The sequence below is a fragment of the Bufo bufo genome, chromosome 8, assembly GCF_905171765.1.
Source record: "Bufo bufo chromosome 8, aBufBuf1.1, whole genome shotgun sequence".
In the NCBI taxonomy this organism is placed as follows: Eukaryota; Metazoa; Chordata; class Amphibia; order Anura; family Bufonidae; genus Bufo; species Bufo bufo.
The window spans coordinates 229,415,493-229,442,244 of record NC_053396.1 but is presented as its reverse complement, the minus strand read 5'-3'; the positions used below and the strand labels follow the sequence as shown (position 1 = coordinate 229,442,244).

Below are 26,752 nucleotides of genomic sequence, written 5' to 3'. Positions count from 1 at the left end.
TGGCCCCACAGTATAACTATAAATTATAGTTATACAGTGGGGCCATAATATTTACGGTAATAATTATACAGGGGGGCCATTATTAATAGCCTCTCTGTATAATTATAATATATAATGGCCCCTATGTATAATTAATGATGGCCCCCTTATATAATTATTATATATTATGGCCCCAATGTATACCTATAAGCTGCCACATCAGAACCATGAATGCCAGACTGCCACGCCACCTATTTGGCCTGGCAGAGATCTGGCACTTCACTCATTGATTTATTACCATTATTATTGCATGCTGCTCAGCCTGGCTCAGACAGTGGTGGCACCATCCCCCCACACACAGACTCAGGGACAGGGAGGGAGGTCATCATTGTGACATCTGACATGGCCACCCACTAACTCCCTTTCTACCTCTGCTCTGTAGTAGTCTCAGGACAGTCTGGATGGCTCACTGACTCAGGGCTCACTCAGACTCAGGGCCTGGTCAGTCTCTGACTCAACAGTTCTCTGTCTGGACTGGAGTCTGAAGTGACACAGTGCACACTGACCAGTGGACTCAGTCTGTCTTCTGCCGCGGCGCCGCCTCCTGCTCCTGGCAATCTTCTGCTGGCTCTGACTCCCGCACTCCGCACTGTGTTTCCCGCCTGGAAAGTGGGCGGAGCCGGAGGCGGAGCCAGGCCAGTCAGACTGTCTAGTTGTTAACAGTTAACTAACCAACACAGTAGTGCGCCCGCCGCGACGACCGCACAAATGAATCATCAGGGCCGGGCGGGCGCACGCACTAAACAGCTTTCTGCCTCAGACTCTGGCCGGCCGTTGCGCGTCCTGAAAAAAACGCACAATATAAAAACTTTTCAGCCGGCGCCGGAGCGCCCCCTGCAGTTTGGCGCCTGGGGCAACAGCCCCCCTGGCCACCCCCCACGCTACGCCCCTGCCACCCACTATCCTAGATAATGATAGGGGTGATCCCACGATTTGTGATGATGGGAGTGATGATGAGCTGCGTTATCAGCACACAAAGGGAGGAGAGTGGAACCGGCAGCAGTTGCGTCCTGAAGGGGTTAACGCCAGCGCCCGGGCACTCAGAGGTTAATGGAGAATAAGGAAATTCTTCCTGGAAAATTCCCGGCGCCGCCGACGACGCTGCATCAGACTGTGAGGAGGAATAAAGTTTATTGAAGAAAAAAGCCGAGACCGAGACCGAGACCCTCCCCGTGCGCGGAGCAGAGAGCGGCCCAGTCACAGCAGGATGGTCATCAAGGTCTACACCGCCAGCTCCTCTGGCTCCACAGCGGTGAGTGGCCGGGTGTGTGGGGGGCCCTGCCCGGGGGTACAGCCGGGTGTATAGGGGGATACAGGCTGATATATAGGGGGGGACCCTGCCCGGGGGGGAATACAGGCTGATATATAGGGGGACCCTGCCCTGGGGATACAGGCTGATATATAGGGGGACCCTGCCCTGGGGATACAGGCTGATATATAGGGGGGCCCTGCCCTGGGGGATACCTACAGCCGGATATATAGGGGGGCCCTGCCCGGGGGATACAGGCTGATATATAGGGGGGCCCTGCCCTGGGGATACCTACTGGCTGATATATAGGGGGGCCCTGCCGGCGGGATACAGGCTGATATATAGGGGGGCCCTGCCCGGGGGTACAGCCGGATATATAGGGGGGCTCTGCCTGGGGGATACCTACAGGCTGATATATAGGGGGGCCCTGCCCTGGGGATACCTACAGGCTGATATATAGGGGGGCCCTGCCCGGAGGATACAGGCTGATATATAGGGGGACCCTGCCCGGGAGTACAGCCGGATATATAGGGGGGCCCTGCCCTGGCGATACAGGCTGATGTACAGGGGGGCCCTGCCCTGGGGATACCTACAGGCTGATATATAGGGGGACCCTGCCCGGGGGATACCTACAGCCGGATATATAGGGGGGCCCTGCCCGGGAGTACAGCCGGATATATAGGGGGATACCTACAGGCTGATATATAGGGGGACCCTGCCCGGGAGTACAGCCGGATATATAGGGGGGCCCTGCCCTGGGGATACCTACAGCCGGATATATAGGGGGGCCCTGCCCTGGGGATACAGGCTGATGTACAGGGGGGCCCTGCCCTGGGGATACCTACAGGCTGATATATAGGGGGACCCTGCCCGGGGGATACCTACAGGCTGATATATAGGGGGGCCCTGCCCGGGGGGGGAATACAGGCTGATATATAGGGGGACCCTGCCCGGGAGTACAGCCGGATATATAGGGGGGCCCTGCCCTGGGGATACCTACAGGCTGATATATAGGGGGGCCCTGCCCTGGGGATACCTACAGCCGGATATATAGGGGGGCCCTGCCCTGGCGATACAGGCTGATGTACAGGGGGGCCCTGCCCTGGGGATACCTACAGGCTGATATATAGGGGGACCCTGCCCGGGGGATACCTACAGGCTGATATATAGGGGGGCCCTGCCCTTGGGATACTTACAGGCTGATATATAGGGGGGCCCTGCCCTGGGGATACCTACAGGCTGATATATAGGGGGGCCCTGCCCTGGGGATACCTACAGGCTGATATATAGGGGGGCCCTGCCGGCGGGATACAGGCTGATATATAGGGGGGCCCTGCCGGCGGGATACAGGCTGATATATAGGGGGGCCCTGCCCTGGGGATACCTTCAGGCTGATATATAGGGGGGCCCTGCCCGGGGGATACAGGCTGATATATAGGGGGGCCCTGCCCTGGGGATACCTACAGGCTGATATATAGGGGGACCCTGCCCGGGGGATACCTTCAGGCTGATATATAGGGGGGCCCTGCCCGGGGGATACCTACAGCCGGATATATAGGGGGTCCTGCCCGGGGGATACCTACAGGCTGATATATAGGGGGGCCCTGCTTGTGGCTGTAGTTGGGGGCAGGGTTCCTGGTTTTTCACGTGGGTCGGGTCCAGAATGTCAGCGCCCGCCTTGTGTGGGATAGAGGAAGGATTGACGTCAGGCGCTCGCTGAGGATGGTGGGAGTTATTAACCCCTGCCTGGCAGTAGTGGATATAAAGCCTCATTCACGCGTCCGTGTCTGTGCTCAAATCCGTGTTGGGTCCGCGTGTCCGTCTTTTGCTGTCCGTGTTGCACCCGTGTATCACCGACACTGAACAGCTGCATCTCTTCCTAATGATCCGTGAACTGCGGATGGCATCCATGTTCCCTCCATGGTTTTCGTGGCTTCCGTGGTGTTTCTGGCCGCGCCGCAGCAGAATCTCTCCTGTCCTGATATTTAGTTTGTCTTCAGTCTGGGCCGTTTACCTTACACTGTATTGCTAGACTGGGTGGAGTTGTAACAGAACCTCAGCTGTGGGAAGGTAGTAGGTCAGGGCAGGTTTTCAGGGTCTGGATGTAAACAAGAATGTTTTCATTCACTGACAGCAAGTGGAAACACAAAGCATCTTTACAGGAGCCTGGACTGGCCCTTTAAGAACCTGCTGATGGTGTAGTTCAGTTAAGGCCGTGTTCACACTTCAGTTATTTCCATCAGTTATGGAGTCGATAGACAGTTTTTCGGTTACCAACCAAACTTCCGAGGTTGCCGGCAGCAGCTTTCACCCCTCCCCGTGTTCGGGGCACATGCATGCTCGGCTGAGCCCGGTCTCCCTCAGGCTGGTGACACCTGTAGTCAGAGTCCATTGACTTCTATGCAATCTTGTGCACTGCAGCGGTCACACACTAGTGCAGCCCATCCCCCAGAGGTCTGTCAGGCAGTGAGGGCCCCACTCTGTTCCTGGGGCCCCTGTGTTGGCTCCTGGCTGCACTATTGTTGGGGCGGGAGGTGATAAAACCTGGTGGGACTTTGTTCCTGTGTGAATGGCGTTTATTATGGAGCAGTAAAGCGCCGCTGATCCCTATAAAGCGCGGGCGGCTGTGCCGGGCTCACCCTGTAAATCAGCAGAGACGCCAGGGATGTGACGTCACCACTGCCAGCAGGTTACAAGGAGGGTGGCGTCACTCGGGCCACGCAAAGCAAGCAGTCCACATTTAGCGGCATGACCAGTAATAAGCGGCGCCCATGATATCTGTAACAATTGTTCTTGTTGAATAGAAAGATGCAGCAGATGTAATGGCGGCCATATTGCTTGTCACCCAGCTTTCCCAGGAACAAAGAGACTGGACCCTCTAACATCGGTCATTTACAGGGCACCCACATTCATTACCCCGGGGACATGGGAGCGCCGCTGCACCCCCCCCCAGCTGTGGTCCGGGGTCTGGGTATCAGATGTTCACATCTGCTGAGAAGCTGCCAGACCCGTACTGTGCGAATGTCGTCTGAGGGGGGAGGGGAAGACTGTACAGAACCCGGAGATTATAACCGTGCAGGAGCGTAATAAGAGGAGAGGATGATTTCAATAGACTGTATTCTCCTGTCCTACAATCATCCTCTCCCCTGAAATGGCTGATAACAGGCGGCAATAGACTGTATTCTCCTGTCCTACAGTCATCCTCTCCCCTGAAATGGCTGATAACAGGAGGCAATAGACTGTATTCTCCTGTCCTACAGTCATCCTGTTCCCTGAAATGGCTGATAACAGGGAGCAATAGACTGTATTCTCCTGTCCTACAGTCATCCTCTCCCCTGAAATGGCTGATAACAGGGAGCAATAGACTGTATTCTCCTGTCCTACAGTCATCCTCTCCCCTGAAATGGCTGATAACAGGGAGCAATAGACTGTATTCTCCTGTCCTACAGTCATCCTCTCCTCTGAAATGGCTGATAACAGGGGGCAATAGATTGTATTCTCCTGTCCTACAGTCGTCCTCTCCCCTGAAATGGCTGATAACAAGGAGCAATACACTGTATTCTCCTGTCCTACAGTCATCCTCTCCTCTGAAATGGCTGATAACAGGGGGCAATAGACTGTATTCTCCTGTCCTACAGTCATCCTCTCCTCTGAAATGGCTGATAACAGGGGGCAATAGACTGTATTCTCCAGTCCTACAGTCATCCTCTCCTCTGAAATGGCTGATAACAGGGGGCAATAGATTGTATTCTCCTGTCCTACAGTCATCCTCTCCTCTGAAATGGCTGATAACAGGGGGCAATAGACTGTATTCTCCTGTCCTACAGTCATCCTCTCCCCTGAAATGGCTGATAACAGGGGGCAATAGACTGTATTCTCCTGTCCTACAGTCATCCTCTCCCCTGAAATGGCTGATAACAGGGGGCAATAGATTGTATTCTCCAGTCCTACAGTCATCCTCTCCCCTGAAATGGCTGATAACAGGGGGCAATAGACTGTATTCTCCTGTCCTACAGTCATCCTCTCCCCTGAAATGGCTGATAACAGGGGGCAATAGACTGTATTCTCCTGTCCTACAGTCATCCTCTTCCCTGAAATGGCTGATAACAGGAGGCAATAGACTGTATTCTCCTGTCCTACAGTCATCCTCTCCCCTGAAATGGCTGATAACAGGGGGCAATAGACTGTATTCTCCTGTCCTACAGTCATCCTCTCCCCTGAAATGGCTGATAACAGGGAGCAATAGACTGTATTCTCCTGTCCTACAGTCATCCTCTCCCCTGAAATGGCTGATAACAGGGGGCAATAGACTGTATTCTCCTGTCCTACAGTCATCCTCTCCCCTGAAATGGCTGATAACAGGGAGCAATAGACTGTATTCTCCTGTCCTACAGTCATCCTCTCCCCTGAAATGGCTGATAACAGGGAGCAATAGACTGTATTCTCCTGTCCTACAGTCATCCTCTCCCCTGAAATGGCTGATAACAGGGGGCAATAGACTGTATTCTCCTGTCCTACAGTCATCCTCTCCCCTGAAATGGCTGATAACAGGGGCAATAGACTGTATTCTCCTGTCCTACAGTCATCCTCTCCCCTGAAATGGCTGATAACAGGGGGCAATAGACTGTATTCTCCTGTCCTACAGTCATCCTCTCCCCTGAAATGGCTGATAACAGGGGGCAATAGACTGTATTCTCCTGTCCTACAGTCATCCTCTCCCCTGAAATGGCTGATAACAGGGGGCAATAGACTGTATTCTCCTGTCCTACAGTCATCCTCTCCCCTGAAATGGCTGATAACAGGGGGCAATAGATTGTATTCTCCTGTCCTACAGTCATCCTCTCCCCTGAAATGGCTGATAACAGGGGGCAATAGACTGTATTCTCCTGTCCTACAGTCATCCTCTCCCCTGAAATGGCTGATAACAGGGGGCAATAGACTGTATTCTCCTGTCCTACAGTCATCCTCTCCCCTGAAATGGCTGATAACAGGGGGCAATAGACTGTATTCTCCTGTCCTACAGTCATCCTCTCCCCTGAAATGGCTGATAACAGGGGGCAATAGATTGTATTCTCCTGTCCTACAGTCATCCTCTCCCCTGAAATGGCTGATAACAGGGAGCAATAGACTGTATTCTCCTGTCCTACAGTCATCCTCTCCCCTGAAATGGCTGATAACAGGGGGCAATAGACTGTATTCTCCTGTCCTACAGTCATCCTCTCCCCTGAAATGGCTGATAACAGGGGGCAATAGACTGTATTCTCCTGTCCTACAGTCATCCTCTCCCCTGAAATGGCTGATAACAGGGGGCAATAGACTGTATTCTCCTGTCCTACAGTCATCCTCTCCCCTGAAATGGCTGATAACAGGGGGCAATAGACTGTATTCTCCTGTCCTACAGTCATCCTCTCCCCTGAAATGGCTGATAACAGGGGGCAATAGACTGTATTCTCCTGTCCTACAGTCATCCTCTCCCCTGAAATGGCTGATAACAGGGAGCAATAGACTGTATTCTCCTGTCCTACAGTCATCCTCTCCCCTGAAATGGCTGATAACAGGGGGCAATAGACTGTATTCTCCTGTCCTACAGTCATCCTCTCCCCTGAAATGGCTGATAACAGGGGGCAATAGACTGTATTCTCCTGTCCTACAGTCATCCTCTCCCCTGAAATGGCTGATAACAGGGGGCAATAGACTGTATTCTCCTGTCCTACAGTCATCCTCTGCCCTGAAATGGCTGATAACAGCGGGCATTAAATTGTATTCTCCTGTCCTACAGTCATCCTCTCCACTGAAATGTCTGATAACAGGGGGCAATAAATTGTATTCTCCTGTCCTACAGTCATCCTCTCCCCTGAAATGGCTGATAACAGGGGGCAATAGACTGTATTCTCCTGTCCTACAGTCATCCTCTCCCCTGAAATGGCTGATAACAGGGGGCAATAGATTGTATTCTCCTGTCCTACAGTCATCCTCTCCCCTGAAATGGCTGATAACAGGGAGCAATAGACTGTATTCTCCTGTCCTACAGTCATCCTCTCCCCTGAAATGGCTGATAACAGGGGCAATAGATTGTATTCTCCTGTCCTACAGTCATCCTCTCCCCTGAAATGGCTGATAACAGGGGGCAATAGACTGTATTCTCCTGTCCTACAGTCATCCTCTCCCCTGAAATGGCTGATAACAGGGGGCAATAGATTGTATTCTCCTGTCCTACAGTCATCCTCTCCTCTGAAATGGCTGATAACAGGGAGCAATAGACTGTATTCTCCTGTCCTACAGTCATCCTGCCCCTGAAATGACTGATAACAGGGGGCAATAGACTGTATTCTCCTGTCCTACAGTCATCCTCTCCCCTGAAATGGCTGATAACAGGGGGCAATAGATTGTATTCTCCTGTCCTACAGTCATCCTCTCCCCTGAAATGGCTGATAACAGGGGCAATAGACTGTATTCTCCTGTCCTACAGTCATCCTCTCCCCTGAAATGGCTGATAACAGTGGGCAATAGACTGTATTCTCCTGTCCTACAGTCATCCTCTCCCCTGAAATGGCTGATAACAGGGGGCAATAGACTGTATTCTCCTGTCCTACAGTCATCCTCTCCCCTGAAATGGCTGATAACAGGGGGCAATAGACTGTATTCTCCTGTCCTACAGTCATCCTCTCCCCTGAAATGGCTGATAACAGGGGGCAATAGACTGTATTCTCCTGTCCTACAGTCATCCTCTCCCCTGAAATGGCTGATAACAGGGGGCAATAGACTGTATTCTCCTGTCCTACAGTCATCCTCTCCCCTGAAATGGCTGATAACAGGGAGCAATAGACTGTATTCTCCTGTCCTACAGTCATCCTCTCCCCTGAAATGGCTGATAACAGGGGGCAATAGACTGTATTCTCCTGTCCTACAGTCATCCTCTCCCCTGAAATGGCTGATAACAGGGGGCAATAGACTGTATTCTCCTGTCCTACAGTCATCCTCTCTCCTGAAATGGCTGATAACAGGGGGCAATAGACTGTATTCTCCTGTCCTACAGTCATCCTCTCCCCTGAAATGGCTGATAACAGGGGGCAATAGATTGTATTCTCCTGTCCTACAGTCATCCTCTCCCCTGAAATGGCTGATAACAGGGGGCAATAGATTGTATTCTCCTGTCCTACAGTCATCCTCTCCCCTGAAATGGCTGATAACAGGGGGCAATAGACTGTATTCTCCTGTCCTACAGTCATCCTCTCCCCTGAAATGTCTGATAACAGGGGGCAATAGATTGTATTCTCCTGTCCTACAGTCATCCTCTCCCCTGAAATGGCTGATAACAGGGAGCAATAGACTGTATTCTCCTGTCCTACAGTCATCCTCTCCCCTGAAATGGCTGATAACAGGGGGCAATAGATTGTATTCTCCTGTCCTACAGTCATCCTCTCCCCTGAAATGGCTGATAACAGGGGGCAATAGACTGTATTCTCCTGTCCTACAGTCATCCTCTCCCCTGAAATGGCTGATAACAGGGGGCAATAGACTGTATTCTCCTGTCCTACAGTCATCCTCTCCTCTGAAATGGCTGATAACAGGGAGCAATAGACTGTATTCTCCTGTCCTACAGTCATCCTGTCCCTGAAATGACTGATAACAGGGGGCAATAGACTGTATTCTCCTGTCCTACAGTCATCCTCTCCCCTGAAATGGCTGATAACAGGGGGCAATAGACTGTATTCTCCTGTCCTACAGTCATCCTCTCCCCTGAAATGGCTGATAACAGGGGGCAATAGATTGTATTCTCCTGTCCTACAGTCATCCTCTCCCCTGAAATGGCTGATAACAGGGGGCAATAGACTGTATTCTCCTGTCCTACAGTCATCCTCTCCCCTGAAATGGCTGATAACAGGGGGCAATAGACTGTATTCTCCTGTCCTACAGTCATCCTCTCCCCTGAAATGGCTGATAACAGGGGGCAATAGACTGTATTCTCCTGTCCTACAGTCATCCTCTCCCCTGAAATGGCTGATAACAGGGGGCAATAGATTGTATTCTCCTGTCCTACAGTCATCCTCTCCCCTGAAATGGCTGATAACAGGGAGCAATAGACTGTATTCTCCTGTCCTACAGTCATCCTCTCCCCTGAAATGGCTGATAACAGGGGGCAATAGACTGTATTCTCCTGTCCTACAGTCATCCTCTCCCCTGAAATGGCTGATAACAGGGGGCAATAGACTGTATTCTCCTGTCCTACAGTCATCCTCTCCCCTGAAATGGCTGATAACAGGGGGCAATAGACTGTATTCTCCTGTCCTACAGTCATCCTCTCCCCTGAAATGGCTGATAACAGGGGGCAATAGACTGTATTCTCCTGTCCTACAGTCATCCTCTCCCCTGAAATGGCTGATAACAGGGGGCAATAGACTGTATTCTCCTGTCCTACAGTCATCCTCTCCCCTGAAATGGCTGATAACAGGGAGCAATAGACTGTATTCTCCTGTCCTACAGTCATCCTCTCCCCTGAAATGGCTGATAACAGGGGGCAATAGACTGTATTCTCCTGTCCTACAGTCATCCTCTCCCCTGAAATGGCTGATAACAGGGGGCAATAGACTGTATTCTCCTGTCCTACAGTCATCCTCTCTCCTGAAAGGGCTGATAACAGGGGGCAATAGACTGTATTCTCCTGTCCTACAGTCATCCTCTCCCCTGAAATGGCTGATAACTGCGGGCAATAGATTGTATTCTCCTGTCCTACAGTCATCCTCTCCCCTGAAATGTCTGATAACAGGGGGCAATAAATTGTATTCTCCTGTCCTACAGTCATCCTCTCCCCTGAAATGGCTGATAACAGGGGGCAATAGACTGTATTCTCCTGTCCTACAGTCATCCTCTCCCCTGAAATGTCTGATAACAGGGGGCAATAGATTGTATTCTCCTGTCCTACAGTCATCCTCTCCCCTGAAATGGCTGATAACAGGGAGCAATAGACTGTATTCTCCTGTCCTACAGTCATCCTCTCCCCTGAAATGGCTGATAACAGGGGGCAATAGATTGTATTCTCCTGTCCTACAGTCATCCTCTCCCCTGAAATGGCTGATAACAGGGGGCAATAGACTGTATTCTCCTGTCCTACAGTCATCCTCTCCCCTGAAATGGCTGATAACAGGGGGCAATAGACTGTATTCTCCTGTCCTACAGTCATCCTCTCCTCTGAAATGGCTGATAACAGGGAGCAATAGACTGTATTCTCCTGTCCTACAGTCATCCTGTCCCTGAAATGACTGATAACAGGGGGCAATAGACTGTATTCTCCTGTCCTACAGTCATCCTCTCCCCTGAAATGGCTGATAACAGGGGGCAATAGATTGTATTCTCCTGTCCTACAGTCATCCTCTCCCCTGAAATGGCTGATAACAGGGGCAATAGACTGTATTCTCCTGTCCTACAGTCATCCTCTCCCCTGAAATGGCTGATAACAGTGGGCAATAGACTGTATTCTCCTGTCCTACAGTCATCCTCTCCCCTGAAATGGCTGATAACAGGGGGCAATAGACTGTATTCTCCTGTCCTACAGTCATCCTCTCCCCTGAAATGGCTGATAACAGGGGGCAATAGACTGTATTCTCCTGTCCTACAGTCATCCTCTCCCCTGAAATGGCTGATAACAGGGGGCAATAGACTGTATTCTCCTGTCCTACAGTCATCCTCTCCCCTGAAATGGCTGATAACAGGGGGCAATAGACTGTATTCTCCTGTCCTACAGTCATCCTCTCCCCTGAAATGGCTGATAACAGGGAGCAATAGACTGTATTCTCCTGTCCTACAGTCATCCTCTCCCCTGAAATGGCTGATAACAGGGGGCAATAGACTGTATTCTCCTGTCCTACAGTCATCCTCTCCCCTGAAATGGCTGATAACAGGGGGCAATAGACTGTATTCTCCTGTCCTACAGTCATCCTCTCTCCTGAAATGGCTGATAACAGGGGGCAATAGACTGTATTCTCCTGTCCTACAGTCATCCTCTCCCCTGAAATGGCTGATAACAGGGGGCAATAGATTGTATTCTCCTGTCCTACAGTCATCCTCTCCCCTGAAATGTCTGATAACAGGGGGCAATAGATTGTATTCTCCTGTCCTACAGTCATCCTCTCCCCTGAAATGGCTGATAACAGGGGGCAATAGACTGTATTCTCCTGTCCTACAGTCATCCTCTCCCCTGAAATGTCTGATAACAGGGGGCAATAGATTGTATTCTCCTGTCCTACAGTCATCCTCTCCCCTGAAATGGCTGATAACAGGGAGCAATAGACTGTATTCTCCTGTCCTACAGTCATCCTCTCCCCTGAAATGGCTGATAACAGGGGGCAATAGATTGTATTCTCCTGTCCTACAGTCATCCTCTCCCCTGAAATGGCTGATAACAGGGGGCAATAGACTGTATTCTCCTGTCCTACAGTCATCCTCTCCCCTGAAATGGCTGATAACAGGGGGCAATAGACTGTATTCTCCTGTCCTACAGTCATCCTCTCCTCTGAAATGGCTGATAACAGGGAGCAATAGACTGTATTCTCCTGTCCTACAGTCATCCTGTCCCTGAAATGACTGATAACAGGGGGCAATAGACTGTATTCTCCTGTCCTACAGTCATCCTCTCCCCTGAAATGGCTGATAACAGGGGGCAATAGACTGTATTCTCCTGTCCTACAGTCATCCTCTCCCCTGAAATGGCTGATAACGGGGGGCAATAGACTGTATTATCCTGTCCTACAGTCATCCTCTCCCCTGAAATGGCTGATAACGGGGGACAATAGATTGTATTCTCCTGTCCTACAGTCATCCTCTCCCCTGAAATGGCTGATAACAGGGAACAATAGACTGTATTCTCCTGTCCTACAGTCGTCCTCTCCCCTGAAATGGCCGATAACAGGGGGCAATAGACTGTATTCTCCTGTCCTACAGTCGTCCTCTCCCCTGAAATGGCTGATAACAGGGGGCAATAGACTGTATTCTCCTGTCCTACAGTCGTCCTCCCCCCCTGAAATGGCTGATAACAGGGGGCAATAGACTGTATTCTCCTGTCCTACAGTCATCCTCTCCCCTGAAATGGCTGATAACAGGCGGCAATAGACTGTATGCTCCTGTCCTACAGTCATCCTCTACCCTGAAATGGCCGATAACAGGGAGCAATAGACTGTATTCTCCTGTCCTACAGTCGTCCTCTCCCCTGAAATGGCTGATAACAGGGGGCAATAGACTGTATGCTCCTGTCCTACAGTCGTCCTCTACCCTGAAATGGCTGATAACAGGGGGCAATAGACTGTATTTTCCTGTCATACAGTCGTCCTCTCCCCTGAAATGGCTGATAACAGGGAGCAATAGACTGTATTCTCCTGTCCTACAGTCATCCTCCCCCCTGAAATGGCCGATAACAGGGGCAATAGACTGTATTCTCCTGTCCTACAGTCATCCTCTCCCCTGAAATGGCTGATAACAGGGGGCAATAGATTGTATTCTCCTGTCCTACAGTCATCCTCTCCCCTGAAATGGCTGATAACAGGGGCAATAGACTGTATTCTCCTGTCCTACAGTCATCCTCTCCCCTGAAATGGCTGATAACAGTGGGCAATAGACTGTATTCTCCTCTCCTACAGTCATCCTCTCCCCTGAAATGGCTGATAACAGGGGGCAATAGATTGTATTCTCCTGTCCTACAGTCATCCTCTCCCCTGAAATGGCTGATAACAGGGAGCAATAGACTGTATTCTCCTGTCCTACAGTCATCCTCTCCCCTGAAATGGCTGATAACAGAGGGCAATAGACTGTATTCTCCTGTCCTACAGTCATCCTCTCCCCTGAAATGTCTGATAACAGGGGGCAATATACTGTATTCTCCTGTCCTACAGTCATCCTCTCCCCTGAAATGGCTGATAACAGGGGGCAATAGACTGTATTCTCTTGGCATTTTTATTGAAAATCCTGATGTTAATAACCTGCTCATTCTCAGAGCTGTAGGATTGTTACAATGAGCCATTTCTGCTGATACTTAGGATTGTCTGCTCTGATACATTGTAGCAGACCCTCAGTTATGAGAGTTATTGGGTCAGGGTTGGTTTTATCAGTCTCTGGATATAAACTGTATGGTTCCCATTCACTGAACGCAAGCAGAGATCTTGAAAATGGTGAGGAATGGAAGCATAAGACAGAGTCTTGGAGGATTTACCATCTGAGACCTGACACTGATGTCACATCCGCTGTGCGGCTTTCCTGTGGTCCCTGTGTCATAGAGGGACCCCTAAACAAGGCTGACCTAGGCTCTGGTGGGGGCCCCTGATCAGCCTGTATGTAGGGGCCCCTCTCTTCCTGTGTAGTCATATGACGCCTTCTGTGTACATTAGATGAGTCTCAGGAGTTTCACACTTGCGGTTTTCTTTTCCGGCACGGAGTTCCGTCCTGGGGGCTCAAAACGGAAAAAAAACGCTTCAGTTTCCTCCTAATGCATCCTGAACGGAGAGCGATCCGTTCAGTACCTTTTACGGTATTTGGCTGGAGAAAATTTCGCAGCTGCAGTATTTTCTCCGGCCAAAATTCCAGAACACTTGCATTAAATGTGTTAATGCCGGATCCGGTACCAAGTGTTCAGGAAATCGACGGATCCGGTTTTCTGGTCTGCGCATGCGCAGACCTTTTAAAAAAATTTAAAAAAATAAAAATACCAGATCCGTTATTTCAATGCATTTGTCAGACGGATGCGGCAGGCAGTGCAAGTGTTAAACTAGCCTAAGAGTAATGCCTGAGAAGGGCAACTCTCATCAGGCGTGCAGTCAAATAGGAGTCATCCCTGAGAAGGGCAACTCCCATCAGGCATGCAGTCAAAGAAGAGTCATCCCTGAGAAGGGCAACTCCCATCAGGCGTGCAGTCAAATAAGAGTCATCCCTGAGAAGGGCAACTCCCATCAGGCGTGCAGTCAAATAAGAGTCATCGCTGAGAAGGGCAACTCTCATCAGGCGTGCAGTCAAAGAAGAGTCATCCCTGAGAAGGGCAACTCCCATCAGGCGTGCAGTCAAATAAGAGTCATCGCTGAGAAGGGCAACTCCTAGCTTGTAAACAGGTGTGTGATGTCGGCTCTGCTAATGATGAGGGTAGTAGGTATCGCCAGGACGGAGTTGTCGGAGGAGACTGAGGCTCACACTCCTGACACAATCTCTGGAGAATGTGAGCAGTTCTAATACTTCTCACAGCTGGGGGTCTGTTACAGTGTATCCAGTCTAGACAATCCACTGTGAGGTAAAATGCTTGGACTCGAGACAGATACATGTTATCTACACTGATACATTGTAACAAACAATCAGCACAGGAGTGGATTGTCTAGACTGATGCAAATGTAACAGACCCTCAGCTGTGAGAAGGATGAGTTCAGTGATTGCGCAGGAGAGCTGAGGGGGGTGCAGGGTACGGTGCGGGGCCGAACGGGGGTCTCATCCAAAGGCTGGAGATCTGCCCTGAACCTTCACCAGCTGTAGGTTTGTTACAATGTATCAGGAGGGGCTGAAAAAACATTCAAAATGTTACATTTTTGTCAGAGTGAAGCAAATTAATAGCAGATGCGTAAATAAAGTGGTCCGGATCTCCTGCAGCGGGCCCCTGACTCCACACTGGGGCCCCCGGGGCACAATACCCTGGAAAGACAGAACAAACAGTTAGTGTAAAATCCAAACTGTCCCTAATCTGGGGTGAAGAGACGGTGGGGGTAGTAGTCCGTTTTTACAGCATCACACTACCACGTCTGGAGGCGCACAGTACTACTCCCAGCCTCCTCGCATGTCTGGAGGCGCACAGTACTACTCCCAGCCTCCTCGCATGTCTGGAGGCGCACAGTACTACTCCCAGCCTCCTCGCATGTCTGGAGGCGCACAGTACTACTCCCAGCCTCCTCGCATGTCTGGAGGCGCACAGTACTACTCCCAGCCTCCTCGCATGTCTGGAGGCGCACAGTACTACTCCCAGCCTCCTCGCATGTCTGGAGGCGCACAGTACTACTCCCAGCCTCCTCGCATGTCTGGAAGCGCACAGTACTACTCCCAGCCTCCTCTCATGTCTGGAGGCGCACAGTACTACTCCCAGCCTCCTCGCATGTCTGGAGGCGCACAGTACTACTCCCAGCCTCCTCGCATGTCTGGAGGCGCACAGTACTACTCCCAGCCTCCTCTCATGTCTGTAGGCGCACAGAACTACTCCCAGCCTCCTCTCATGTCTGGAGGCGCACAGAACTACTCCCAGCCTCCTCTCATGTCTGGAGGCGCACAGAACTACTCCCAGCCTCCTCTCATGTCTGGAGGCGCACAGAACTACTCCCAGCCTCCTCTCATGTCTGGAGGCGCACAGAACTACTCCCAGCCTCCTCTCATGTCTGGAGGCGCACAGTACTACTCCCAGCCTCCTCTCATGTCTGGAGGCGCACAGTACTACTCCCAGCCTCCTCTCATGTCTGGAGGCGCACAGAACTACTCCCAGCCTCCTCTCATGTCTGGAGGCGCACAGAACTACTCCCAGCCTCCTCTCATGTCTGGAGGCGCACAGAACTACTCCCAGCCTCCTCTCATGTCTGGAGGCGCACAGAACTACTCCCAGCCTCCTCTCATGTCTGGAGGCGCACAGAACTACTCCCAGCCTCCTCTCATGTCTGGAGGCGCACAGAACTACTCCCAGCCTCCTCTCGTGTCTGGAGGCGCACAGAACTACTCCCAGCCTCCTCTCGTGTCTGGAGGCGCACAGAACTACTCCCAGCCTCCTCTCGTGTCTGGAGGCGCACAGAACTACTCCCAGCCTCCTCTCGTGTCTGGAGGCGCACAGAACTACTCCCAGCCTCCTCTCGTGTCTGGAGGCGCACAGAACTACTCCCAGCCTCCTCTCGTGTCTGGAGGCGCACAGAACTACTCCCAGCCTCCTCTCGTGTCTGGAGGCGCACAGAACTACTCCCAGCCTCCTCTCGTGTCTGGAGGCGCACAGAACTACTCCCAGCCTCCTCTCGTGTCTGGAGGCGCACAGAACTACTCCCAGCCTCCTCTCGTGTCTGGAGGCGCACAGAACTACTCCCAGCCTCCTCTCGTGTCTGGAGGCGCACAGAACTACTCCCAGCCTCCTCTCGTGTCTGGAGGCGCACAGAACTACTCCCAGCCTCCTCTCGTGTCTGGAGGCGCACAGAACTACTCCCAGCCTCCTCTCGTGTCTGGAGGCGCACAGAACTACTCCCAGCCTCCTCTCATGTCTGGAGGCGCACAGAACTACTCCCAGCCTCCTCTCATGTCTGGAGGCGCACAGAACTACTCCCAGCCTCCTCTCATGTCTGGAGGCGCACAGAACTACTCCCAGCCTCCTCTCATGTCTGGAGGCGCACAGAACTACTCCCAGCCTCCTCTCATGTCTGGAGGCGCACAGAACTACTCCCAGCCTCCTCTCATGTCTGGAGGCGCACAGAACTACTCCCAGCCTCCTCTCATGTCTGGAGGCGCACAGAACTACTCCCAGCCTCCTCTCATGTCTGGAGGCGCACAGAACTACTCCCAGCCTCCTCTCATGTCTGGAGGCGCACAGAACTACTCCCAGCCTCCTCTCATGTCTGGAGGCGCACAGAACTACTCCCAGCCTCCTCTCATGTCTGGAGGCGCACAGAACTACTCCCAGCCTCCTCTCATGTCTGGAGGCGCACAGAACTACTCCCAGCCTCCTCTCATGTCTGGAGGCGCACAGAACTACTCCCAGCCTCCTCTCATGTCTGGAGGCGCACAGAACTACTCCCAGCCTCCTCTCATGTCTGGAGGCGCACAGAACTACTCCCAGCCTCCTCTCATGTCTGGAGGCGCACAGAACTACTCCCAGCCTCCTCTCATGTCTGGAGGCGCACAGAACTACTCCCAGCCTCCTCTCATGTCTGGAGGCGCACAGAACTACTCCCAGCCTCCTCTCATGTCTGGAGGCGCACAGAACTACTCCCAGCCTCCTCTCATGTCTGGAGGCGCACAGAACTACTCCCAGCCTCCTCTCATGTCTGGAGGCGCACAGAACTACTCCCAGCCTCCTCTCATGTCTGGAGGCGCACAGAACTACTCCCAGCCTCCTCTCATGTCTGGAGGCGCACAGAACTACTCCCAGCCTCCTCTCATGTCTGGAGGCGCACAGAACTACTCCCAGCCTCCTCTCATGTCTGGAGGCGCACAGAACTACTCCCAGCCTCCTCTCATGTCTGGAGGCGCACAGAACTACTCCCAGCCTCCTCTCATGTCTGGAGGCGCACAGAACTACTCCCAGCCTCCTCTCATGTCTGGAGGCGCACAGAACTACTCCCAGCCTCCTCTCATGTCTGGAGGCGCACAGAACTACTCCCAGCCTCCTCTCATGTCTGGAGGCGCACAGAACTACTCCCAGCCTCCTCTCATGTCTGGAGGCGCACAGAACTACTCCCAGCCTCCTCTCATGTCTGGAGGCGCACAGAACTACTCCCAGCCTCCTCTCATGTCTGGAGGCGCACAGAACTACTCCCAGCCTCCTCTCATGTCTGGAGGCGCACAGAACTACTCCCAGCCTCCTCTCATGTCTGGAGGCGCACAGAACTACTCCCAGCCTCCTCTCATGTCTGGAGGCGCACAGAACTACTCCCAGCCTCCTCTCATGTCTGGAGGCGCACAGAACTACTCCCAGCCTCCTCTCATGTCTGGAGGCGCACAGAACTACTCCCAGCCTCCTCTCATGTCTGGAGGCGCACAGAACTACTCCCAGCCTCCTCTCATGTCTGGAGGCGCACAGAACTACTCCCAGCCTCCTCTCATGTCTGGAGGCGCACAGAACTACTCCCAGCCTCCTCTCATGTCTGGAGGCGCACAGAACTACTCCCAGCCTCCTCTCATGTCTGGAGGCGCACAGAACTACTCCCAGCCTCCTCTCATGTCTGGAGGCGCACAGAACTACTCCCAGCCTCCTCTCATGTCTGGAGGCGCACAGAACTACTCCCAGCCTCCTCTCATGTCTGGAGGCGCACAGAACTACTCCCAGCCTCCTCTCATGTCTGGAGGCGCACAGAACTACTCCCAGCCTCCTCTCATGTCTGGAGGCGCACAGAACTACTCCCAGCCTCCTCTCATGTCTGGAGGCGCACAGAACTACTCCCAGCCTCCTCTCATGTCTGGAGGCGCACAGAACTACTCCCAGCCTCCTCTCATGTCTGGAGGCGCACAGAACTACTCCCAGCCTCCTCTCATGTCTGGAGGCGCACAGAACTACTCCCAGCCTCCTCTCATGTCTGGAGGCGCACAGAACTACTCCCAGCCTCCTCTCATGTCTGGAGGCGCACAGAACTACTCCCAGCCTCCTCTCATGTCTGGAGGCGCACAGAACTACTCCCAGCCTCCTCTCATGTCTGGAGGCGCACAGAACTACTCCCAGCCTCCTCTCATGTCTGGAGGCGCACAGAACTACTCCCAGCCTCCTCTCATGTCTGGAGGCGCACAGAACTACTCCCAGCCTCCTCTCATGTCTGGAGGCGCACAGAACTACTCCCAGCCTCCTCTCATGTCTGGAGGCGCACAGAACTACTCCCAGCCTCCTCTCATGTCTGGAGGCGCACAGAACTACTCCCAGCCTCCTCTCATGTCTGGAGGCGCACAGAACTACTCCCAGCCTCCTCTCATGTCTGGAGGCGCTCAGAACTACTCCCAGCCTCCTCTCATGTCTGGAGGCGCTCAGAACTACTCCCAGCCTCCTCTCATGTCTGGAGGCGCTCAGAACTACTCCCAGCCTCCTCTCATGTCTGGAGGCGCACAGAACTACTCCCAGCCTCCTCTCATGTCTGGAGGCGCTCAGAACTACTCCCAGCCTCCTCTCATGTCTGGAGGCGCTCAGAACTACTCCCAGCCTCCTCTCATGTCTGGAGGCGCACAGAACTACTCCCAGCCTCCTCTCATGTCTGGAGGCGCACAGAACTACTCCCAGCCTCCTCTCATGTCTGGAGGCGCACAGAACTACTCCCAGCCTCCTCTCATGTCTGGAGGCGCACAGTACTACTTCTGGTCTGCAGTGCTTCCTTATTTGGAGGTTCTGGGCCTCGTGCCTCAGTCTGATGAGGAAGGAGGGAATCCTGCCCCTATAAGGAAAATGTCTATTCTCTCCCCCCCCCCCCCCGCAGCAGCAGCAGCCAGAGGGTTTCATCAGAACCTCACAAGAAATGGGATGTTGAGACCCGCGCCCCCCCCCCCCCCCCCCCCCAGTCTGCCCTCGGCAGGGCCCCCCCTCCCCCCCAGTCTGCCCTGGTCTCGGAGCTGTGTCCTCAGATCTGTCCAGTAATAATTGTGTTGCATCTCCTACCTCTCTCATACCTCCTTGTATCGTGCCTCCTTGTGTTGCGCCTCTTACTTCTTGTCTCATACCTCCGTGTCTCGTGTCTCGTACCTCCGTGCCTCGTGTCTCGTACCTCCGTGCCTCGTGTCTCGTACCTCCGTGCCTCGTACCTCCGTGCCTCGTACCTCCGTGCCTCGTGTCTCATGCCTCCGTGCCTCGTGTCTCTGCAGATTAAGAAGCAGCAGCAGTTGGTGTGTGGTCTCCTCGCTGCCATGAAGATTGATTACGAGGAGAAGGACATCGCATGCGATGAGGAGAACCGGCGATGGATGAGGGAGAACGTCCCGGAGAACTGCCGGCCTGCGAGCGGGATCCCGCTGCCCCCCCAGATCTTCAGTGACAACCGCTACCTCGGGGTACGGCCTCCGCATTCTCCCCGCAGGTCACCCCAACCCAGGTCTGCTGCAAAACCAGACCCAATATTTCTTACAGCTGAGGCCTCGTTACAGTGTGTCAGGACCAGAGGTTATTGATGATCTGCCTACCTGACAGATGACTGTCTGCACTGATGCACTGTAACAAACACTCAGCCGTAAGAAGCACCAGGTCAGGATGTCTCCATTCATTGACAGGAAGCAGAGATTGAGCAAATGATGAGGCCCTCCTATACAAAGCCTATTCTGCAGAGCTTTAGCTTGTCCTCTTTTACATGGGACTGCAGATTCCTGCAGGGCACTGACACACTGTGCCGGACTGCTGCTGTGTCCGGGCCTACTGCTGCCATGCCCACAATCTGCACAATGTGACTGGTCAGATCTAGTACCGGAGAGACCACTTAAAGGGCCGGCGTCCTGTCTTCTGTATTTGCCAACCATGTAATAAGAAGTTCTGCAACTTTCTTATAGACTTTGTGTTTCGTTCCTCATCATTATAAAAAAAACTCTGCTTGCTGTCGGTGAACTGACACAATCACTAATTACAGAAGCTGAAAACCTGCACAGATCTAACACTGAGGGTTTGTTACAAGGTATCAGTCTACAGAATCCTGTGTGAGGTAAACATTCTGGACTGATACATTGTAGCGAACCCTCACCTGTGGGCAGTATTAGAGGAGGACAGGACAGGTTGTGCTCGGTTTTATTTGGCCCGAGGTGCTAGTCATGTATCCCACTACCTGGGCCAAGGAAGCGTGGCTTGTCGGTGCCACGTGTCTCCCATCCCCCAGCTACACCTCTAAGCTGAAGTGTTTAGCTCACAGCTGATACATTGCAACAAACCATCAGCTGTGAGACGTTTGAGGTCTGTACTGATGTTTTGTGGGTTTAAACAAGAATGTCCCCGTTTATTGACAGCTAGCAGAGATGGCGCAAATGTTAAAGAATTGAACGAGTATCAGGTTTATTTTCAGAAGACTGGCCCTTTAAATCCCCCCGTTTCTCGCCCTCAGGACTACGAAGCTTTCTTTGATGCCCGAGAGAATAACGAGGTGTACGCGTTCCTGGGCCTGACCCCCCCTCCGGGGTCCAAGGTAAGGGGGTCCCTCCTGTGTGGATGTGGGGGTGCAGGAGGGGTCATTGACCCCTGACCTGAGCGGTGCTGGCGCAGGACACCTGCATCTGCCATTGTCCGTCCCCAGTTACACATAAACCCAGGCGGGGGAGGTGCGGGCGAGTGCGCTGCCGATCCCGGACGCCGCTCGTCTCTGCAGGTAGACAACGGTCAAGGTCAAGTATTGCTGCGCGCCTCTTCCTTGTAGGATATTGACCCTGTAATTGACTCTGTAAAGTGCAGACGCTCACAGGGAAGGGGAGGCGGCAGGATCCTGGAAAAGCTGGGTGCCCCCCATGTTCAGTCATGAGCGCCACAACACAGCGGCCGGGGGTAGTCACCCAGCTTTCCGCAGCCCTGATAATCCACATTGTAGCACGCAGGGATCCTCGGCTGACTGACAACCCCTGACGGCCACCATCACACTGTCCTTCCAGGTTGTCACCCAGCTTTCCGCAGCCCTGATCGCCTACATTGTAGCACGCAGGGATCCCCGGCTGACTGACAACCCCTGACGGCCACCATCACACTGTCCTTCCAGGTTGTCACCCAGCTTTCCGCAGCCCTGATCTCCTACATTGTAGCACACAGGGATCCTCGGCTGACTGACAACCCCTGACGGCCACCATCACACTGTCCTTCCAGGTTGTCACCCAGCTTTCCGCAGCCCTGATAATCCACATTGTAGCACGCAGGGATCCCCGGCTGACTGACAACCCCTGACGGCCACCATCACACTGTCCTTCCAGGTAGTCACCCAGCTTTCCGCAGCCCTGATCGTCCACATTGTATCACGCAGGGATCCTCGGCTGACTGACAACCCCTGACTGCCACCATCACACTGTCCTTCCAGGTTGTCACCCAGCTTTCCGCAGCCCCGATCGTCTACATTGTAGCACGCAGGGATCCTCGGCTGACTGACAACCCCTGACGGCCACCATCACACTGTCCTTCCAGGTAGTCACCCAGCTTTCCGCAGCCCTGATCGTCCACATTGTATCACGCAGGGATCCTCGGCTGACTGACAACCCCTGACGGCCACCATCACACTGTCCTTCCAGGTTGTCACCCAGCTTTCCGCAGCCCTGATCTCCTACATTGTATCACGCAGGGATCCTCGGCTGACTGACAACCCCTGACGGCCACCATCACACTGTCCTTCCAGGTAGTCACCCAGCTTTCCGCTGCCCTGATCGTCTACATTGTAGCACGCAGGGATCCCCGGCTGACTGACAACCCCTGACGGCCACCATCACACTGTCCTTCCAGGTAGTCACCCAGCTTTCCGCAGCCCTGATCGCCTACATTGTAGCACGCAGGGATCCTCGGCTGACTGACAACCCCTGACGGCCACCATCACACTGTCCTTCCAGGTAGTCACCCAGCTTTCCGCAGCCCTGATCGCCTACATTGTAGCACGCAGGGATCCTCGGCTGACTGACAACCCCTGACGGCCACCATCACACTGTCCTTCCAGGTTGTCACCCAGCTTTCCGCAGCCCTGATCGTCTACATTGTATCACGCAGGGATCCTCGGCTGACTGACAACCCCTGACGGCCACCATCACACTGTCCTTCCAGGTTGTCACCCAGCTTTCCGCAGCCCTGATCGTCTACATTGTAGCACGCAGGGATCCTCGGCTGACTGACGGCCACCATCACACTGTCCTTCCAGGTAGTCACCCAGCTTTCCGCAGCCCTGATCGTCCACATTGTAGCATGCAGGGATCCCCGGCTGACTGACAACCCCTGACGGCCACCATCACACTGTCCTTCCAGGTTGTCACCCAGCTTTCCGCAGCCCTGATCGTCCACATTGTATCACGCAGGGATCCTCGGCTGACTGACAACCCCTGACTGCCACCATCACACTGTCCTTCCAGGTAGTCACCCAGCTTTCCGCAGCCCTGATCGTCCACATTGTATCACGCAGGGATCCTCGGCTGACTGACAACCCCTGACTGCCACCATCACACTGTCCTTCCAGGTTGTCACCCAGCTTTCCGCAGCCCTGATCTCCTACATTGTAGCACGCAGGGATCCCCGGCTGACTGACAACCCCTGACGGCCACCATCACACTGTCCTTCCAGGTTGTCACCCAGCTTTCCGCAGCCCTGATCGCCTACATTGTAGCACGCAGGGATCCCCGGCTGACTGACAACCCCTGACGGCCACCATCACACTGTCCTTCCAGGTTGTCACCCAGCTTTCCGCAGCCCTGATCGTCTACATTGTATCACGCAGGGATCCTCGGCTGACTGACAACCCCTGACGGCCACCATCACACTGTCCTTCCAGGTTGTCACCCAGCTTTCCGCAGCCCTGATCCTCTACATTGTAGCACGCAGGGATCCCCGGCTGACTGACAACCCCTGACGGCCACCATCACACTGTCCTTCCAGGTTGTCACCCAGCTTTCCGCAGCCCTGATCGTCCACATTGTATCACGCAGGGATCCTCGGCTGACTGACAACCCCTGACGGCCACCATCACACCGTCCTTCCAGGTAGTCACCCAGCTTTCCGCAGCCCCGATCGTCTACATTGTAGCACGCAGGGATCCTCGGCTGACTGACAACCCCTGACGGCCACCATCACACTGTCCTTCCAGGTTGTCACCCAGCTTTCCGCAGCCCTGATCTCCTACATTGTAGCACGCAGGGATATCGGCTGACTGACAACCCCTGACGGCCACCATCACACTGTCCTTCCAGGTTGTCACCCAGCTTTCCGCTGCCCTGATCGTCTACATTGTAGCACGCAGGGATCCCCGGCTGACTGACAACCCCTGACGGCCACCATCACACTGTCCTTCCAGGTTGTCACCCAGCTTTCCGCAGCCCTGATCGCCTACATTGTAGCACGCAGGGATCCTCGGCTGACTGACAACCCCTGACGGCCACCATCACACTGTCCTTCCAGGTTGTCACCCAGCTTTCCGCAGCCCTGATCGTCCACATTGTAGCACGCAGGGATCCTCGGCTGACTGACAACCCCTGACGGCCACCATCACACTGTCCTTCCAGGTTGTCACCCAGCTTTCCGCAGCCCTGATCGTCTACATTGTATCACGCAGGGATCCTCGGCTGACTGACAACCCCTGACGGCCACCATCACACTGTCCTTCCAGGTAGTCACCCAGCTTTCCGCAGCCCTGATCGTCCACATTGTAGCATGCAGGGATCCCCGGCTGACTGACAACCCCTGACGGCCACCGTCACACTGTCCTTCCAGGTTGTCACCCAGCTTTCCGCAGCCCTGATCGTCCACATTGTATCACGCAGGGATCCTCGGCTGACTGACAACCCCTGACGGCCACCGTCACACTGTCCTTCCAGGTAGTCACCCAGCTTTCCGCAGCCCCGATCGTCTACATTGTAGCACGCAGGGATCCCCGGCTGACTGACAACCCCTGACGGCCACCATCACACTGTCCTTCCAGGTTGTCACCCAGCTTTCCGCAGCCCTGATCGCCTACATTGTAGCACGCAGGGATCCTCGGCTGACTGACAACCCCTGACGGCCACCATCACACTGTCCTTCCAGGTTGTCACCCAGCTTTCCGCAGCCCTGATCGTCTACATTGTATCACGCAGGGATCCTCGGCTGACTGACAACCCCTGACGGCCACCATCACACTGTCCTTCCAGGTTGTCACCCAGCTTTCCGCAGCCCTGATCGTCTACATTGTAGCACGCAGGGATCCTCGGCTGACTGACAACCCCTGACGGCCACCATCACACTGTCCTTCCAGGTAGTCACCCAGCTTTCCGCAGCCCTGATCGTCTACATTGTATCACGCAGGGATCCTCGGCTGACTGACAACCCCTGACTGCCACCATCACACTGTCCTTCCAGGTTGTCACCCAGCTTTCCGCAGCCCTGATCTCCTACATTGTAGCACGCAGGGATCCTCGGCTGACTGACAACCCCTGACGGCCACCATCACACTGTCCTTCCAGGTAGTCACCCAGCTTTCCGCAGCCCTGATCGCCTACATTGTAGCACGCAGGGATCCCCGGCTGACTGACAACCCCTGACGGCCACCATCACACTGTCCTTCCAGGTTGTCACCCAGCTTTCCGCAGCCCTGATCGCCTACATTGTAGCACGCAGGGATCCCCGGCTGACTGACAACCCCTGACGGCCACCATCACACTGTCCTTCCAGGTTGTCACCCAGCTTTCCGCAGCCCTGATCGTCTACATTGTAGCACGCAGGGATCCTCGGCTGACTGACAACCCCTGACGGCCACCATCACACCGTCCTTCCAGGTAGTCACCCAGCTTTCCGCAGCCCTGATCGTCTACATTGTAGCACGCAGGGATCCCCGGCTGACTGACAACCCCTGACGGCCACCATCACACTGTCCTTCCAGGTTGTCACCCAGCTTTCCGCAGCCCCGATCGTCTACATTGTAGCACGCAGGGATCCTCGGCTGACTGACAACCCCTGACGGCCACCATCACACCGTCCTTCCAGGTAGTCACCCAGCTTTCCGCAGCCCTGATCGTCTACATTGTAGCACGCAGGGATCCTCGGCTGACTGACAACCCCTGACGGCCACCATCACACCGTCCTTCCAGGTAGTCACCCAGCTTTCCGCAGCCCTGATCGCCGCTCACCTTCTCTCTCTTCGTCCACAGGAAGCTTTGGCCCAGCAGAACGCGTGAAGCCGCCATGTCTCGGCTCCGAGGTCTCAGACGCTTCGCTCCTAATCTCTTCCTCCTCTCCACGCAGCAGTGATTGGCTGTCCGGCCGACGTCAGCCCCGCCCCCACCCGTCAACAGCCGCCACCGCCTGTGCCAAAATTAGATGCCAACAAAAGTCGAAATCGGCAGTTGTGGACCGTCGCCGTTCCTATTCCCGCAGCGCCATCCGGCGGTCAGAGCGGCAAATGAAGCGACCTCCCCGCTCCGATATTGTATGTAATAATGTCTGAGCGCGAGGGCGGAGCTCTCCAGGTACAAGCCCCTCCCCCTACAGCACCGCCTCCATCAGACAGGTGCCTTTAACATGACTCTGTATCAGGACGGAAGAGGCGCCACAACGAGCTCCAACCTCTAAGCACAAGGCCTTGTTAAAGAGACAGTCACCTGCTATGAGATCAGTGGGGTGACAGCAGGAGATGGGCCCCGTGCGGGGGCAGGTGTGTGAAATTTGAATTCTCCCAGCACCCTATAAAAATAGTTTGCGCCCTTGATTGCTACCAGCCACGCTCGTCCTAGGAGAGATCATTGACTTATTTTGTAGGTGACTGTCTCTTTAAATCTGCCGGTCCCTTCCGGTGAACTGCGACAATCTCTTACCATAAAGCTGCCAAAAATCCCCGGTTCGTGTTATTTCCAGCACATTCCTAGCATTGTATATGAGCGCCGCCTCCGCGGGCACTCGCGATATATGATGTCCACAGGCTCCCAGAGCCACGGCCCACGCCCCGACCCACAGAGCTTACACTCTGGATAGAGACAGAATAGAAAAAAGTGTGAGACTTAGATAATATCGGCGCCAGCTGGTGGAGGAACCATTATATATAATATCGGCGCCACCTGGTGGAGGAACCATTATATATAATATCGGCGCCACCTGGTGGAGGAACCATTATATAT

The 26,752-nt window shown here is 53.9% G+C and overlaps 1 protein-coding gene across 1 annotated transcript; it reads left to right on the top strand.

The window, feature by feature from the left end:
* The first annotated feature begins 1,013 nt into the window (after positions 1–1,013).
* Positions 1,014–26,646, top strand: SH3BGRL (SH3 domain binding glutamate rich protein like). The gene is made up of 4 exons (XM_040442763.1): positions 1,014–1,291; positions 19,826–20,011; positions 21,043–21,123; positions 25,790–26,646. The coding sequence occupies exons 1-4, from the start codon at positions 1,247–1,249 to the stop codon at positions 25,814–25,816; spliced, it is 339 nt and encodes a 112-aa protein (XP_040298697.1). The 5' UTR covers positions 1,014–1,246; the 3' UTR covers positions 25,817–26,646.
* The last annotated feature ends 106 nt before the right edge of the window (positions 26,647–26,752 follow it).